The 17,707-nt window shown below is 48.8% G+C and overlaps 7 protein-coding genes across 7 annotated transcripts; 1 reads left to right on the plus strand and 6 right to left on the minus strand.

The window, feature by feature from the left end:
• Positions 1 to 2,828: 2,828 nt before the first annotated feature.
• AFUA_6G02740 (uncharacterized protein) lies at positions 2,829 to 4,883 on the plus strand. The gene is made up of 3 exons (XM_742710.2): positions 2,829 to 2,848; positions 2,916 to 3,181; positions 3,279 to 4,883. Exons 2-3 carry the CDS (start codon positions 3,099 to 3,101, stop codon positions 4,426 to 4,428), a joined length of 1,233 nt encoding a protein of 410 aa, XP_747803.1. The 5' UTR covers positions 2,829 to 2,848; positions 2,916 to 3,098; the 3' UTR covers positions 4,429 to 4,883.
• A 37-nt stretch (positions 4,884 to 4,920) lies between these two features.
• Positions 4,921 to 6,050, minus strand: egd1 (nascent polypeptide-associated complex subunit family protein; the record flags this gene model as incomplete). The annotated part of the gene is made up of 3 exons (XM_742709.2): positions 4,921 to 5,449; positions 5,531 to 5,703; positions 5,908 to 6,050. The coding sequence occupies 3 exons, from the start codon at positions 6,048 to 6,050 to the stop codon at positions 5,205 to 5,207; spliced, it is 561 nt and encodes a 186-aa protein (XP_747802.1). The 3' UTR covers positions 4,921 to 5,204.
• Positions 6,051 to 6,930: 880 nt separating this feature from the next.
• On the minus strand, positions 6,931 to 7,668 carry AFUA_6G02760 (NAD-dependent epimerase/dehydratase family protein; the record flags this gene model as incomplete). The annotated part of the gene is made up of 1 exon (XM_742708.1): positions 6,931 to 7,668. The coding sequence occupies one exon, from the start codon at positions 7,666 to 7,668 to the stop codon at positions 6,931 to 6,933; it is 738 nt and encodes a 245-aa protein (XP_747801.1).
• Positions 7,669 to 8,218: 550 nt separating this feature from the next.
• Positions 8,219 to 9,333, minus strand: AFUA_6G02770 (putative short-chain dehydrogenase/reductase family protein; the record flags this gene model as incomplete). The annotated part of the gene is made up of 2 exons (XM_742707.1): positions 8,219 to 9,072; positions 9,150 to 9,333. The coding sequence occupies 2 exons, from the start codon at positions 9,331 to 9,333 to the stop codon at positions 8,219 to 8,221; spliced, it is 1,038 nt and encodes a 345-aa protein (XP_747800.1).
• An 804-nt stretch (positions 9,334 to 10,137) lies between these two features.
• Positions 10,138 to 13,950, minus strand: AFUA_6G02780 (palmitoyl-(protein) hydrolase). The gene is made up of 6 exons (XM_077804940.1): positions 12,002 to 13,950; positions 11,925 to 11,936; positions 11,771 to 11,861; positions 11,650 to 11,703; positions 11,199 to 11,587; positions 10,138 to 11,145 (listed from the first exon to the last, which is right to left on the minus strand). The coding sequence occupies exons 1-6, from the start codon at positions 12,085 to 12,087 to the stop codon at positions 11,040 to 11,042; spliced, it is 738 nt and encodes a 245-aa protein (XP_077661076.1). The 5' UTR covers positions 12,088 to 13,950; the 3' UTR covers positions 10,138 to 11,039.
• Positions 13,951 to 14,512: 562 nt separating this feature from the next.
• Positions 14,513 to 16,098, minus strand: AFUA_6G02790 (uncharacterized protein). Its single transcript, XM_077804941.1, has 2 exons — positions 15,998 to 16,098; positions 14,513 to 15,944 (listed from the first exon to the last, which is right to left on the minus strand). Exons 1-2 carry the CDS (start codon positions 16,026 to 16,028, stop codon positions 14,602 to 14,604), a joined length of 1,374 nt encoding a protein of 457 aa, XP_077661077.1. The 5' UTR covers positions 16,029 to 16,098; the 3' UTR covers positions 14,513 to 14,601.
• A 15-nt stretch (positions 16,099 to 16,113) lies between these two features.
• Positions 16,114 to 17,591, minus strand: AFUA_6G02800 (putative GPI anchored protein). The gene is made up of 2 exons (XM_742704.2): positions 16,733 to 17,591; positions 16,114 to 16,672 (listed from the first exon to the last, which is right to left on the minus strand). Exons 1-2 carry the CDS (start codon positions 17,147 to 17,149, stop codon positions 16,361 to 16,363), a joined length of 729 nt encoding a protein of 242 aa, XP_747797.1. The 5' UTR covers positions 17,150 to 17,591; the 3' UTR covers positions 16,114 to 16,360.
• Positions 17,592 to 17,707: the final 116 nt, after the last annotated feature.

The following is a 17,707-nucleotide window of genomic DNA, read 5'->3' on the forward strand; positions in this document are numbered from 1 at the left end:
TGTCAAGCCAACACCAACCCAATATCTGAAGTTTCTGAGGCATCCTCATCCACCTGCGAAAGCCCTGGCGGCGCTAGTGTAAGTAACAAGGATAATGACGGTTTGACAAGCAATCTTCCTTTACTATATAGAGGTGAGGAAGGCTTGCAGAATATTCCCTAATTTAAGGCCCAGCCCATATTCAGTTAAGCAGCTGAGGTATTTCCTCTACAGCTCGGCCATTAAGTGATCATCATGCTACTCTGAGAAGCTTCAATATCAATCTCAACATCTCTTAATCAAAGCATACCAGCTGGAAGAGGCAAAAAAATAGCACAGCTTTGGAGATGGATAAGGAAGTGTGGCCCTCATATCAGGGCAAGGGCCAGAGCTGGGGCTTACAGATCATTGCCCACTTCTTGCAGTGCTCAACCTTATTTAGCAGCCGAGGATGAAGCCCTACAAATATTGGTGGCTAGAGGGCTCACGTGGAAGCAGGTCGAGATAGAGGTCGGTCAACGTTTCTCTAAGAGGAGTTTGGGATCACTACGTATGCATTGGTCGAGAAATTTGAAGCTCACAGTTCTTTCAACCGGATGTCCAAAGCGCAAAAGGTCTTCCCGGCCGTAAACACTCGGGCGTGGAATTCTTTATCCGGAACGATTTTTCAGCCATGAAATAGCGCTCCCGCCGGATATTCCAACCCTGACGTAGTAACAGGTTCAATTAAGCTGTGGGTCCTCATCTTCTCCTGAACACAACGAATGGGTACCTAAGAGAACCGTGAGCTTGGACAACAGTGACAAGGCCTTGAGCCACGGATTACCACGGGACCATCGTCCATTAAACATAGCCAATGAGCAAGCAATGTTAAGCGGACTATCCGTAGTCAAAAACTCCATGCGGAACGTGTTGTTGTGACTGACCCACATGCAGAGCGCCCATGGGCTGAGCAGACTGGTGGACCCAGTGTACCTCCTCGGAATCTTCAACTAAGAAATACAAGCTCTTTATTCCATCACTCCACTATCGCAAATATCCGCTCCTGCCTTGTTGGCATATTGACGCTCAAAAGGCGTGACTTCTGCTTTAGCAGTTGCAAGGGAAGAGATCTCAGACGAACACTGGGGAGATATTGTGGCGGAGGAGTACCTCAATCTGGATACTGAAATTGTCTCCCTCTGAGAAGTCGCTGGCAACCTTTCCATGCGGAGACCAAACACTTATATGAAAGAGCATCCAACTACTGTAACATCACCACTAATAACTTAGATGGTCTTTGCTTGTCTTGTACCTGGTACACAGTTGGGAAGAGTGGCTTACTTTTATGCCTGGTTAATTTCCAACCATACACCTTGTACACAAACCACTGATAATTCCAGAAGCCTCCTCTCTTACTCACGAAACGATCATTAGGAGCAGGGTCCTAGACAAACAGACGTACACAATACATACATACATTAACGATAACCCACCGCAGGAGATCATTGACAATGACAACGAACAGGCCAAGTCCTACGCTTCTGTAGAACGATTCAACGTCACAGTGTTCAGGCATTTCGGCCCACCCACACCCAAAGACGACCTTTGATCCTGCCCTTGGACTAGACACCAACATATGGTGGGCACAATCAGCAACTGCTGCTTCTCCCTTCCTATCTGTGTCAACTGGACATCTGGTCATAGCACTTTCGCGGCGTATTCCATCGGGCCTCGCTCTTCGACTGACCTACCCAACTGGACAATTCTGAACGTTGTCCCGTATTCTTTGACCGTCCCGTCCAGATGGAACCTAACAAACGTCTTTCATCGTTTTTTGATCTGACTACGGATCGCCATTCTTTGTTTTGAGACATGTTCATCCAATGAGGAGGACGCGGATCTGGGCAAGCGACTTACAGCGCGTGATTGACGCAGCAGCATGTTTCGCCTCTGGTCTTTTCAGTCTGAACCAGGAAAAGAACGACAAAGCTACCCTGTTTACTCAAAAGGAGTGGGAACATTTCACGTACGCCCGCGACGCGATTCATTACTATCGCGCCGGTCCTGGCAATCCATATGCTGGTGCGATGGGTTAGCTCTGGCTCAGTGCCACGACAGCTCTACTGAGTGCTGGACCTAAGGCTGGCACTATGATTTTCAGTTTGTCAGTAGCTCCCGATGTTGTTGAATCGACCAGTGACTCTCCAGGCGCTACAACTATCGTTATAGAGAGGTCACTGTACTAGCTTTCGCGTTAGTGTTCATGACGCAGACATGGCAATCTTCCTCACTGCCCTGGAATTTTTGCAAGACTCACACAATACGACCTTACTTGCCAGTCACACATATTGCTGAGGACGATACCTGGCGTACTTCATCGGTGACGCCTATGGAGACGGAATTACCATCGAACGAATGACATGCCCGTCATCAATGAAAATTGAGCGGGATTCTCCTGAGGAGGCAATCATACGAGTCCTCGTCAATGACAAACCTACGCCTTTGCCAAACTGCAAGTCAGGACCAGGATTTTCTTGCCCATTAGGGGAACTCATCGATTATGTACAGTGACGCAGACAGGAAGTAGGAGAGGTTGAGGATGTATGTGGATTGAAAGGCGATGTTGGACATATTACCTTCTTGAGGTAAGACTAGAGAATTCATCATGAGTCACGTTGCAACCTCGTGCTTGAACTCTATAGTTATGTAGATCGTTCAAGCCTTGTGAGTGTGCGGCATATACATGAACTCTTGCGAGTATCTATATTCGGTTTGAGCATATCCATCCAAACAGCTTCCTATTGACTCTCGATTGAGTATATTCTGGAGCTCAAATTTAAGTGGTGAGAAATAAGAGTTGAACCCTCTACTACTCTGCACTTGTTAGGTGGATGAGATCACGTGCCCGTATCCGGGCTAACGCACTGTTTATTACAAGAACTAAATTTTGGTAGGAGCTCCATCCATCTCAACGAAAATCTCCTTGTGTTGTTACAGACATCGTACAAATACCCAGCCAGAGACAAGGCTCTGATTCCATTAGTCCATTGCCCTTCTAAACCTTCGGGATAGCCACCCTAAGACCGGCGTCTTTCTTTGTTCAGTATCGGATCTTTGCGCCGCCGCCGTCCTTCGCCATGGAGTACCATTTTGTGCCTCCAGAGGAGCGCGCTAAAGATGACAAGGGGAATCTTTTGCCCTGGGGCTATGTGTACAAAGAGTGAGTTGCTCATTTACTATACCTGTTATTATTCTCGCACAATCTGGGATCTTGACCTCTTGGGTTGGGTGACTAACATGAGTTCTGATTCTAATAGTGAAGCCCGCAACCCACGACGACCACCTGAAGAAAGCGGCCCATTTGGCAAGAGAAGAAATGCTCGCTACGAGCAAGCTCGCTCGCGTACACGTACTGGAACACCAGCCAAGCGCGAAAACCCCAATGTAGCAGAATTCGGGCGGCTGTTCGCCCAGCAACAAGAGGAGGAGAAGAGTCGCAATATCCTGCCCAAGTCTTCGTCGTCCTCCAGCCTTGACAACACACGAAAACAGACCGAGAAGATTGCGACCGAGTGCATACTTTACGGTTACAGGAGCAAGGATGGCGAGTGGAAGGTCATCGATAAGTACGAGAAGATCTCTCGAGGCTTGATCTGTGAGGATTATCCTCGTAGCGATCCGAACTCGACGAATGGCTTCGCGCAACTGCTTAGTGGTGGCGACGTGGTTATCCGGTCTAATCTATCTGCGGATGCGAACCGCAAATCGAAACGCTACGCTGGAGGTTTCCACTGGATCAAGGTGACGTTTGACTCAACGATCGCTGCGGATCGCGCATGCTTCTACTCTCCCCAGGAGATCGACGGGCATCTGGTCTTCTGTGAACTATATCATGGCTCGGGACCTGCAGAGGATGCTCCAATTCCTGTGGACTCATCAAAAGCCGTCCAGTTCAAGTCGAAAGCGCCGCGCACCTTAACCACTTCGCACTCTACTACATTTCTCCAGCCGCAGGATAAAGACCGTGCAGCCACGTTACCGCGATCATTTGCCATGAACAACCTATCAGGAGTAGCGGAATCACAAGAAGAGGCATCACAAATATCGACGAGCACCGCAAGCTCTGCCACCGCCACGGGAATCGAGCAACCGTCTGCCCTTCAGCAACGCAATGTCTCCAAGGAATCAAAACCAGAGTCTGAGTTCATGACACACATCCCCACAGTCCGTCGAACCAAATTACGCCCCATTTCAGAAGCACTTCCGCCGCAGCCGACCGTGACAGAGCGTGTGCTACGGTCGATCCCTATTCTCAGTTGGTTTACTGGTGATATCGTCGGAGATGGACCTCAGCTGCGTGAAGATGGAAGCTTTGATTATGATAAGTCGAACGCTTACTGGCGCTTCTGGTACATGGTGGACATGATTCTGGGGACGGACATCTGTGGACTAAAGGAGGAATCGTGATGTCCTTCACCATTATCCGCTGCCGCCGCCACTCACATCATTCATCAAACCGAGTCCGAAGCCGGATCCCTGCGGCAGAGTGGCTCGACTCCAAAGCAACCCAAATCTACTCTCATACAGCTCCTCTTCTCTGGGGACTCGAACGAGATCCAAGAACAGGGTGTCGTGCCTATCCTCGGATACCCTGCTTATGTATGATAACGCTTTTTTATTCCATACCAGTCTTCATTTGCATCATACCAACCCACCCCTTGTCACCTCATCTCATATCCACGTTTATCCTCATGAAGCATTGGTAATATGGAGAGAGTGAAGATAGCTTTATGTTTGCATTATTGGCGCGAAATACTCGAGGTTAGCTGTTAATGATGGATAGAACATCTCTTAATCGACCACCCCAAATTTCACTACAAAGGCAAATCGAATTACAATTTACTTTACAAGATGCAACAGCCGTACCCCATTTTGGATCAGTCACCTACATAGTAGTGATCTGCGGTTGACCTCTCTCTGAATTAGGATACGAGCTCAGTTTGTTCAGAGTCGGTAGCCAATGGATCTTAATCCATGATCTCATTCCTGACATCTACCACAGCCCAACGCCGTTCCCTACCCCGATGAAGATCATCGCAAAGGAGGTAAAAACACATATGAGGGTAAAAATCCGGTCCTATTTTTTGTTTGGAGATCAAGGCCGAGTTTGTATCAAATTAGGCTTGGCATGCAATCATGTCTTTAGGTTCTCTCTGTCTTCCATTTTTAGATCAAAATGCAATTTACTCAACATTGCTCTCGAAGTTCTCGCCCTCAACCAGGTCAGGGATATCGTCCTCATCCTCGTCCTTCTTGCCCTCGGCACCGGCCTGCTTCTGCATGTTCTGGTAGCTCTCGGCGAGCTTGCGCAGGGAGGCAAGGCTGTCGGGGCCAAGCTGGTTGAGGATACCGGGGACGAGCTCGGTGAGTTCCTTCTCCTCGCCGTTACCGTAGAGGGCGAAGGTGTTGGAGGGGACGGAGGCGTGGACTATTTAGTTGCGGTTACTCATCAGTTATCTACCTTCTGGATTTGGGGAGATGGAGACGGAAGCTGGAGTGAGGAACTCACCCTTGGGGGCGGCGAAGTGGATGACATTTCCGTCCTCCTTGAACATGTTGACCTCCTCGATGGCCTGGATGGGCTGGACGTTCATCTTCTTCAGGGTGGTCTGGAGCTTCTTGTCGTCGGCACCGGAGGACTTGTGGACCTTCTTGACCTTGCGGCGGGGAGTACCCTTTCCTCTGTCGATGAAATTAGTCGCAGTCCTGGATTGTCAATCGTAGATGAAGTCGTTTTGTTTTAGGGTATCTCAAATGCCGCCATGATTGTGATTCGGGAACGGAAGATGAAAGTAGCTTATACGTACCCTAGAAGAAGAAATCAAAGGTTAGCTGTCAGTTATGAATTGAAATTGGTTTTCCCGTCCACTTCTAGGGAGTTGCGACATCACATTGCCCAGATGGTGCGCCTGGAAACCATCCGCAGAAAACACCGATTCGGACTCCAGCACCTCGAAAATCCAAAGGAAAGAACAAAACGTACCAATCCGCACGCTCGCCTGCATCCTAGCCAGCTTTGCTTGATCCATTTTGACGGTAATTTATGTGCGTTCGTAGAGAACCTAAATCTGGCGCGATGGTTAGAATGAAGACGTCAAGAATCAGGGTCTGTGGAACTCGGTAGGAACAAAATGTGCGGCTGCAACTCTGTTGGTGGTGGGGAGGTGCAAGATAGGATCAAGCGGGAGGGCTCAAGGTTGCGGTACCGGGTCAGGGAGAGACAGATGAAACACCGTCGTAATGGTGAACCGAAGGACGAGGGCTGAGATGAGGTTTGGGTTGACTTACCGTGACTGAGGTGGTGTCTGGTGGGAGGAGGTTGAAGTTGCTAATGATGCGCATCTCGGCTCCCCAAGCACGAAAGTTCCAGTCATGGTTTGTGTGGGGAGTCGAGCTCGCTAATTCGTTGCGTCGGACGGCTTCTGAGGATTTACTCTACAAACTTACAGATAAATTCCCATTATACTGCTACGACTGTCAATATTCTGAATCCTCATTCTACAATATCATCATCGACATCTCTTCTTAAGGTGCTTCTGTTGGGTTGTGGGTTTGGCTCTTGGAGATTTGAGAGGCTTCTCGGCTAAACCCTAAATGATCTCAAGGCTCGAGTATGACACGACGTGGTGTCGCAGGAGACTTTTGGGCGTAATCTTAGCTAAAGATTGTAATCGACTAAATGGTGACATCGTTCATATTGTCTATGGGCTGAAGGGAGGAATGAGTTTGTGCCTGTCCTCAATGTTGTCTCGCCTAGTAGGTGAAAGTGGCCCTCAACTCCTCCCAAGCGGCATCACTTACCGAATCCGGTAATCTCACCAACTACCTGCCTGACGCCAGGCCCTGATTATTGCAGATCGAGCGGAGCAGATATTCCGTTCAATCTGGGTCTATACTTCACCTATATCTTTATTGCTCTGCATTGAAAGGAAAATACTTGCGCCACGGGTGTTCTTCCTGGAATCCCAGGACTGATTTAATCTTGGCATTGGTCAATGGAGCCTCGAACTCCCCCATCTGTCTTGTAAACGGGACATTGGGGCATTGCTTTCTGAGAAACTCCTCTGTCGGGGTCGTGCTCGTGATAGTATCATTGGTCGCGTTGAAGATCTGAAACCCAAGTCCCGACTTCCGAAGGCCCAAGTCGCACATCCGACCTAGGTCACGCGCGTCCGTGTAAGACCAACCATGAGGCTTCCATTTAGCGGGCTCATAGACGTAACTGTGAAAGAGCTGTTGTTCGTATTCTTCAGGTGCAATCACCCGCCCAATCCGAAAGACATAGATATCGGCCCCAAACCGACCCGCAAAACCCCTTGCAACTCGCTCCCCGCACACTTTGGCAATCGCGTACGTATCTGTTGGATTCGCGTCGACCTCTTCATCTACCGGAAAAGATGGATAATCTGTGTCACCCAGTGCGAAAGACACGCCGTACACCGTGACACTGCTAGCAATAATGATCTTCCTGATCCCTAATTTACAGGCGGCCTCGATCACATTGTACGTAGAGACCGTGTTTGTTCGGAAAGTCTCGTCATCAGGTGCGAGCATGTTGCGTGAGTAGCCTGCGAGATGAATGACCGCATCTGGGGTCGGAGGAAGACCCGGTGGAAACGGTTCACTCAAGGCGAACTGACCAGACATGGCACTAAAGACCTGACCTGACTGTGTCAGGTCAGTTCTGAGCGTGCAGACTTTATCATTTGGGCAAGGAAGTAGATCTAAATTCAAGATCGTATGTCCAGCTTTAAGGAGCTCTGCAATCACATGTTGGCCGGCTTTACCGGAACCTCCGGTGATAATTACTCGAAGACCCATGATCAATACTCAAAAGTATTAGAAGAAAAGATGGTCTGACATAACGGTAAGGACTCTGACCAGAGGCAAGTTCTTTGAAGCAACCAGGTTGAGGGAGATAGGCAGGTCCTCACGGGCATCTTCCCCGCTTCCCCGCGCGAGGTCGTGGATCCAGCTGAGGGGCCGGAAAAGTATATATCCATCTATACGATGAGCTTAATGATATTCAAAAGATTCAGATGATAACCGAACTAGGTATCATGATTTGGATCAGTATCAAGCGAGGAGGAGCGAAACGCCCGGAGAAGCATGCGAAGGAAAAGATGGATCGTACATGATGAGAATATAGAGCAGAGCTGTATATGGATGGTCAGTTAGCAAAATGTCTGAAAGAGGTTCAAGGCACGAATTTTTCAGAAATCTGGGCCTCTGTCCATTCCCACAATCTCTTTGCCATGTCCGCATCCGTGGCATACTTGTTGTTTTTAGCATGATTCCCGATCGGAATGTAGTATGCTCCGTTCGTCAAGAGCTCTCTCTTGGCCCCAGCAGCCCATAGCTGGTTCAGAGCGCCTGAACGGACTGACCGAAAGAAAAGGGAGAGAGCAGCAACGCTGTATTTTGAGACGGGACTCGACGCCTTCGCATGTTCGTACAAGTTGCTGGTCACAGTACCAGGATGAACGGAGACAGAGAGGATGTTCGGGTACCGGCGAGCAAGTTCAGAGGCGAATAGAATATTGGCAGCCTTAGAAGCGGCATAGCGTGTCCAAGTACTAGCAGCCAAGAGCGCACCCGTGGATGTCATGACATCGTACGACGGAGCGGCGCAGTTGGCCAAAGACGCCAAAGTTACCACCCTCACGTCGGTTGACGCAGGGCTGGCAGCAGTCTTTTGCAATACCGGAAGCAGCAATTTTGTGAGCAGAAAGTGACCAATATGGTTAGTCCCAAATTGCACTTCAAACCCTTCTTCAGTAGTTGTTGGCGGGTTGCCCATGGTACCAGCATTTAGGATCAGGATGTCTAGGCGATCGCATTCGGAGGTAAACTTCGCAGCAGCGCTGCGAATCGAAGCGAAAGAGGCTAGGTCGAGGGGAATATGTCTGATATCCACAGGGGTCGAAAGCTGCCGCTGAATGTCGGTGATGGCATCGCGAGCTTTCGTCGCATTGCGCGCACCCAGGTAGATGCGGGACGGACGATGGTACGCGAGCTGAAGGATTGTCTCTTTCCCAAGGCCAATGTTCCCTACAGAAGAGGACACGAAATCAGCAAATAATGGCAACCATAGAGGGACCCTTGAAGGACACGGTCTTGAAGGTTACCTCCAGTAACAAAGATTACTTTGCCGGAGAGGTCGGTGATATCATGTCTCGGGTCAAAAGGCGAGCCCAAAAGACCGAAAGTCGATTCATTCAACGTAGGGCCGACGCTTGAGTAGAAATCGAGAGGGTGGAAGATGGCATGGGATGCGAAGGAGGCAGCGAAGGCAAAGTTGCTAAGGGCCATATTGCAGGATAAGCATATCAGCCTGGACAGAATTATCAAAATTATCCAAAGACGCTCCACGTTCTTGTTTTCGCTAGAATTGTTTGCAGCTGTCCATGATAAGATAAAGGAGCCATGGAGCCAGCAGACTGAGTTCTTGGATCGGCGACCGAGGCTCGCCTTGACTAAGAACAAGGGGTAGTTATCAACGGAAGTAAGGAGTAATCAACTATTGATGCACCAGCCTACCTTGTAAACAGCTGATCACTTATACAGTTATTATACCTATGAGAAAGTCCGTTGATGGGCCGTTAGACGCACAAACATCAGACTGCATATTGCGACTAGGCTGGTGGGTGAGGCCCATAAGCTTGCTTGTTGGGTAGTTTCCGAGTATGTCAAAATGGGGTCCAGGATAGTCATGCATGGAAACCAGTCGTCTCCTTGTTGCAGCCAGCTCACACTTCTTGTCCTCTTCCGCATACGCGTAACAAGACAAATCATCCGTAACTTCTAGTCCTCCTTGGCTTGGGCCAACACCAATTTGCTTGGAAACAGCAAGATGCGCTTTCTTTGTCTACACGGCGCGGGAACAAGCGCTGAAGTATGTTATTATTATTATATCAGATCCGAATCTGCAAATGCAGAAACAGCAGGCTGACCGTCGAGGATAGATCTTTGAGATTCAGTCAGGTATTTGAACCACGCCCAAAAACTACGTCCTGAATTGCCGGTGTCATAGATCATGCAGTAACAATCAAGCACAGGCGGAATCACCCAAGAGCTGGAAATCAAGGGCCACAAATTCGTATTCGTCAATGGACGACTAAACTCCCCGCCTGAAGCTGGTCCGTAGACAATGACAAGAATTTCAATCTGCTACAACTCTAGTCCTCTAACCCAAATCACAGAAATCGAAGGCATTCTGGACGGCCCGTTCTACTGCCACTACCCCCGCGACATTTACCCCGGAGAAGACCTCGCCCGAGCATTCGAGTACACTCTCAACATCATCGAGAAGCAAGGCCCCTTTGATGGCGTGATGGGCTTCTCGCAGGGCGCCGCGCTTGCATGTGCTCTTATAGCCCACCATGCCAAAACCAATTCGAAGCCTCTCTTCAAGGTTGCCGTGTTTATCTGCGGTGCGACACCGTACGAAAGCTCTGGGCTTAAAGAGCTTGTGGCCGAGGACGGGAAATACCCCGTCACAATCCCAACGACGCACATAGTGGGTAGGCAAGATCCGTATTACAAGGGAAGTATGCATCTGTACGGCATATGCGACCCATCTAAGGCCGTTTTTTACGACCATGGTTCAAAGCATCATATCCCTTTCGACCAGGCGAATACTGCTGCCATGGTATCCGCCATTGAAAAATCCCTGAATCGGGCTTTGAATAACGAGTAGGTAGGTAATTTGGCGCGGCACGTGGTACTCTAGACACCCAATCGATAGATGATATGTTATGATAGTTTCGCGAGAAGAATCAAATTCTATGACCTCCTAGCCAGTGTGGCGACTTCTAGAACTATGCAATTGCAGGCGAAAGTGTCACTCGATCAAAGGAAGCCGATGTTCAACGCTGCTTATTAGAAGCAGTTCGGGTATTCCTGTCATTTCCGCTAATTCTCATCAACAGGACAGCAAATAGAAAAATCAAGACACTGAACACAAGGCTTTTCAAATATGGTCCTGCTAAACCCTGAGTCTGGATATGGTCATCAAGTCATAATCCGGCAGAAGCCTGCCCGTCGTCCTCTGGAGGAATGACTTTCTGAAGGAATCGCGCCAAATCCTCAATCTCTACTGGATCGGCGGAGTGGCCCAAGTTACTGGAAAAGGAAATAAGTAAAGAACAATCGACGACGGCGAAATGAGAACTCACGGATAAGATTTGAAAGTGACATCCTCCAAGCCGATCTCTTTCATCTTCTTCGCCGACAGATCACCGAAGTCGAACAGCACGATTTCATCTTCCAAGCCATGAGCGAGGAAGAAAGGCGTCTTCTTATTCGGCCAATTCTCCGGAATGTAATTCTTGAGCTTGTCACTGAGAACAAGATAGCTGGACAAACCGAAGACACCGCCGAGCTTCTCTTTGCAGGTAATACCAGTAAAGACAGATATGGCAGCTCCTTGGGAGAAGCCACCCAGAACAATCCGTGAGGGCTTGATGCCCTTATCAATCTGTTCCTTGATCAAAGTGTTGAAGTAGTCGCGAGATCGAAGGACACCCGGCTCGTCCTGGTGCCGAATGGCTGATTCATAATCGAGCTATTGAAAAAGATATGTTAGCAAAGAGATCTCAACGACAAATTAAGCAAGGACTATCTCACCTCGCGACCAAGCTTCGTCAAGTCGTGCCATCCGGGCATGGTCATTCCGAAGTTCTAATTTACCGAAACAGTTAATCGATTCCGTTGATAATTGTATGACACATGGATTGTCCCAGCTTACCACCGTGATCGGGATCATAGGCGCATTTGGGAAGATGAAAGCCACCTCATCGAACATGCCCCGGCGACGCCAGTTCTGAGCAAGGGACATCCTTCGTGATGATTCGAGTCAACTAGCCCACTCCGAAAAAACATCCTCAACAAGCAAATCTTACCATCCGGCGCCACTAAGAGAACAAGCAGCAGAAGTCAGTCAAGGGTCAATGGCATCGCACCACAGCAAGCAGCTAACCTGTCGCCCAGTCCATGGGCCATGATGACCGTCGCCGTGTGTTTTTTAAGCGCCGGCACAATGTACGGTGCGCGAGGAGGAGCCATCTTGGCAGTAATGAAAGTTTGACAAGACTGCAAGAGACGTCCGATCAATCCTGATAAGTACAGAAGTAGAGACGTAAAATGTATGGATAGAGCTGCGGGAACTCGATGCCTCAGGCAGGAACCCCCCACGATTCTGCCGCCGACGTTACATGCGCCCTTCACCGCCCCACATTCCAGACGTAGGTAGGTACGAAGTATCCGTCAACGGTCAGCTCGGAGCATAATGTGAACATCAGCCATCGCAGGCACACTTTGTAGCATGACTGACAGCATTCTAAGCTTATATTCTCCAGTTGTTAAGTCGTATATGAGTGATGTGTCCACAACTTTGGGCAGTGCTGAACGGGATTGTGCTTCAACCCAACAGTACCTGTCTCGTACCGAGGAACAGCTTCAGGGGATTGATTTGTTCATCATGTGTTGTATATCTGCAAAGATCCATAGGAAGGCCCCTAGCAATAATAACCTCCCAAGAAGGAAGCAGTCAAACTTACCTCAGTTGAGATTTCCATTGTGGCATATTCTGATTCTATTCAGTACAGTGGACAAGTTACTAGCAAGCCTCATAATTAACATTCCCACAATCAAATCCTATAACATGTCTTCAGTATCCGAAAAGGGCCAAGAAGGGCATCTTCAACAGCACTCTGTCTACCGGAGACTTTGTGAAGATGTTGACAAACTCACGTCGTTCCTGTCCTTAGTACGAAAGAAGCGTCCGTTATTTTATTTACCTGAATGCCCTCTCCACGACATCTTCGAGCTCCTTCAGCCAGTCGATCAAGCTTGTCTATCCTTTGACTTGCAAGCTGTTTTTCGACCTCTTCGGTTCTGTCTTGAAGGGCGAAGAATTCCGCTTTCCACGACTCTTGCACAATAGAATTCCTCGCCATTGTCTAAAAAAGCCGGAAATACTACAGAATCAGCTCCTCCTACAGCTTGAAGACGCCGGCTGGAGACTATGCGGCAAATGTCTAAGGCTATATCCACGCAGAGAAGTTTCAATGTCATTACTCAGAAGCCTCTCTACAAAGACAATCAATGACTTACGCCGGTATTGTTGATATGTATCTCTGCCCCTGTTGCTCACATTTCGTGACCGAGCACGACTAGTGAGACTGTTGGGGTTGTAAAGAGCACCTGACGACGCAGTCGTCAAGCTGGACCGTTGGAGATATTACACCGAGCAGGGAAAGCTGTGCCTGTTGCACAATTCTTTGGTCTGGAATCTTGCTCACATAGAGGCCAAACTCCACATGATGTTTTTTCTTGGGGAGTTCGATACTCTAGTAATGCAGTCTCGATATCACATACAGGCGCAATCCTATTGATTACGACTGAGGGATGGCCCTGTACATACATGTCCTCATTGGGAGATTCTGGAGTTATGATGGATTCGTCGGAAAATCTTACAATTATTTCTGCGATACTTGGGCAAACGTGACCCCCTTGCCGGCTAATCAAATAATTGTGGATGTCCGTCGGATGCTGGGTAGCTCTGACTGGTCTACAGACCCCGTATGGCTTAAGCAATGCTGGTTCGTCCTCGAGGAGACTTACAGCAAGAGGATGGTCTGGTAGGTTTACAAGATATCAAGTCAAAAATCCTCCACCGACTGGACGATATAGGGCTACAAGATATCTGGGACTGGCCTGTCAACCAACACTAGTTCTTGAGCATGCAGATTTTATCATCATGTTGTGTTGTTCGCTATTGTCAGGTACACCCTTGCTAAAAAAAAGTGATCACACCTTCAATACTCCGTAAGAATAGGAAACATGAAAGGTATCATATGTTCCTCTCTTCGCATCTCTTGAATCCAACCTGATCAGATACTTGTAAATGGGCGCATCTTAGCTTCACCCGAAGTTCACCCGAAGGTTACTGGTCACCAGCACTGCGTAGAAATGCAAGCCCGTCGCTGATGATCACCACCCACTTCTCTCCATCACAGTGAGCGCCTCGAAAGATAAAAGTGTAGGAGGGAGCCTCGGGGCAATCCCACAGCAAATTTTTACCCAGGGTCACGAAGCCTCAAGAATCATTCAGTTGCCATTGTTGCATTCCCGCATCCGTCCTCATTGGGAGGTTGAGAGGAGGAGGATACTGGCCTGGACCGGAAGGGTTTGCGATATCACCCTCGCCAACCAGCCAAGCCAATTCTCCAAACTCCCAACGCGCTGCTCTAGCACCGTAAGGCGCGTACAGTTGAGACCTTGTGTGGAAGAGACCCTGTCCAGAAGAAGGAAGTTATCCAGGACATGGGATGGATGGCGCGAGGTAAATCTGCTTGTTGGTTGGTCTGGTTGAGCCTTCGGAAAATATGTGTTATGCCTTGAGTGACTACGGGCCAGTCGCATTCATCATAGTCAACTTCGTACGTAGTATAATGTAGTTCGTAAAAGAATGTGCGGCCTCCTTATATACGATACGATGTAGGATGGGAAAGGGTAGAAGGGTGCTACGTCAGAGCAAGACCTTAGATTATATCGGGCCACAAGGCAAACAAATAACTAAGAACAGAGGTCGACCAGCTCTGTCCTGATCGATTCAATAACAGCAGACATCAAATCCGACTCTACAACGTGGGTCTGCCATGTAAAGGCCAACACCATACATCGATCACCACCCGTGATAACAGAAACCTCAAACGCATTCCCAGTGACACTGGCAGACTGAGAGAAGACCATTCTTTCAATCTGCGGCTTGGCAGTATCTTGATCCGCAGCCAGAACACCAACATTAGAAACCTCAAAGCTGCTTTTCCTTGCCTTGCCGACTTTAGACAGGAAGAGGTCATGAACATCATCCACGTATTTGAGAAGGTTGGGACTGGCGTTCTTCCCCTTCAGGCTCAAGACATTCTCAATGGTTTGGCGCGCGCGTCTCGCCTCTTCCCATGGGAAGCCGTCACTTGTAACGTTATTGCGGGAGAATGTGTCCTCGAAATCCTGGACCCAGACGCCCATTGAATCATCCGTGATGATGTCATCCAGCCACCTGCGCGTTGACATTGCCCCAGTGCACTTGACGCTCGTGAATTTTTCGGGTAGACGAGCGAAAAGCGAACGAGCAATGGCGGTTTCCAACATTGCGGTGATGGTGGTGTAGTTGTGACGACAGCGGTCCTTCAGGACTGAAGTGACATGTTCCGAGAAGACGATATGACGCAGTTGGGTCTCCAGTGGTACGATGATCCCTGAGCCGGTCCAGAGGCCAGGATCTGACCATGACCAGACTTTTTCTTTGAATAGAGTAGTAGCAAGGTAAAAAATAGACACCGGGAGGGGATGAACTGCCTCAGAGTTTGGCAACAGCGGCACCTTGGGTGGAGCTATGACTGTCTTGACCTCTTCAAGGCCTACTGATCCGGCGGTTTCGCGCAATGCCTGGAGGAATGTCTTATGAAAGGCTTTGCCAGATGTTCCATCGCTAATGGCATGGTGGTAGACAAAAGCAGCGGTGAATCGCCGTTCACTCGTAGCATCGGTCAACACACAGAGTCTCCAGTAGGGTAATGGTGGTGTAAAAGGCGTGTTATGTTGAGTAGTCAGCAGTGTCTCCAGCTCAGTGTCTGGCTCATCTGCTTCTGGAAAATCACGAGCGCGCTTCTCAAATGAGACCGACTTCTCCAGATCAACCTCTGGGAGACGTGCAAAGTACGGTTCCTTGGTGCCTTCGCCCACGGGGATAGCGGATAGAATGGGATGTTGGTTAATGAGCCTTGTGCAGGCTCTGTATATGTAGTCCTTCACAGGGGAATTGTATGTTTCCGGAAGAATGTATGTAGCCGCTACAGACACATTTAAGTAGAATTTGAGATGATGTCTCGCTGTGGAGTAACTCTCTAACAGACCTGGGGATGATCAGGTTTGGGTGGTAATAAGCAGAAGCAAGGTGCTTACTCACCAACTGCACGCAGCCGCTCAAATTGGTCCATATTTGACTTATACTTTGTAAATTTATGCCTCCCAACAGTTGCTTCGTTACTCGAGAATTTTGTAAATGCACTGGTTCCTGAATGCCAGAGTTGGGGATACGATGTCATTGCAGCCTAGACAACAACACACGTGACTTTTACTACCAAATAAGCCCAAAAGAAGGCCAAATTTCCGGTCATCTTGGAAGCTAAATCATATGTCATTTGTTGGTTCCAGCAATAAGCGCGCATATGGTACAGTTGGGCATGCAGTATCGTCAATTCATCTTTCACCCGTCACTATCACTGATTATCTAGACGCATAAATCATATCATAATGTATGGGTCATCATCTACAGAACGGCAAGACCACCAACAACAGCGGCGCCCAGAATTCCCCAGGCTGCAGTCTCCAGAGCGACGGCGCCAGCAGTCGAGGATGCGGTGGTACTCGAAGTTTGGGTAGCCGAGGAGTGGCCCGAGTGTGAGCCGGAGTCGGAGCTGGAACCGGAGCTGCCGCTCTGTGCTTGACCGTCGGCTGTGGATTCGTTGGCATTGCGCTCGGCAGCCGCACCAGTGAATGCAATAGCGGAAATGCCAGTGTTATTCGTGCACGACGAGGGTTTCTCATCCTGCGCGGTCGTAGAGAACTGGATGTCGGCACACTAGAAGCTGTCAGTCCGTTGCTTCTTAATGTCCAGTTAGTCCATGGAAAATCAACATACAGCGTAGAGACCTCCGCTGGGATCACCATTGGACTGCACTTGCAGAGTCGCGTTCATCCCGTCGGTGATTTTCGTGCCCAGCACAGACTCGTCGAACACGACATTAGGCAGACAGAATTCGCCCAATCCCTCAATACGGAAAGTGGGATGGAGAGTGATGTTGAAATTGGTGCCGGGATCGTTTCCAAGAGCCAAGAGGACCTCAACAGCCGTTTCATCGTGGCCCATCCTTAAGGCGACAGGGAAGGAGCCCGACGAAAGAGAGACCTGAGTCCTGTTGGAGGATTGGGCCAAGTCCCCGCAGGGAAAATTAGCCATTGTGTCCGCATTGAAGCCACGACTCGTGGGATATTGGAGTCTAAAGTGGGCGGCGACAATTGGCGCGAACGCAAGCAGGTAAGCAGGAGAGAACTTCATTGTGGCTCTGATGTTGATTGTTCAGAGTATGAAGATGGTGAGGTGATATACAGATGAAGTCTAGGGAAAGTGGGAATTGTAAAGGGGAAGAGGATTGTGATATCTTCCCAGAAGTGAATATGGTTAAACAATGTTGTAATTGTGGGATGGTCAGAGTCACTAGGATACCTGGTTAGTCTTTATATACAAGGAAGCACAAATGATCCAGTTAATGTAGGAAACTGCGGAGCTTCAAGGGTCAAGCCTCCATTTCCACATGGAGCATCTTCCCTTATTAGGACCGAGTCTAGTCCTGATCTTGGCAGTTGCTCGGTTCATCTAAAGTGTTCTACCTGTTTATCTATGATCCAGTGACAATTTCAATCTCTTTCTTTCTATCACAGAATCATCAGTGATAACGTGCCAGCTTTCTGGGACAGAGCAGCCCCACATAAAGCTTTTTGGCGTGTAACAATCTGAGCAGAAATGAGCAAATTATTTAACCTTATCAGGGTTAGCGCCCAGACCCTGCACGCCGGCTAAATCAAATTGGCCAATGATTGTCCATACTCATATTAC

This window comes from Aspergillus fumigatus, chromosome 6 (genome assembly GCF_000002655.1).
Source record: "Aspergillus fumigatus Af293 chromosome 6, whole genome shotgun sequence".
Taxonomy (NCBI): Eukaryota; Fungi; Ascomycota; class Eurotiomycetes; order Eurotiales; family Aspergillaceae; genus Aspergillus; species Aspergillus fumigatus.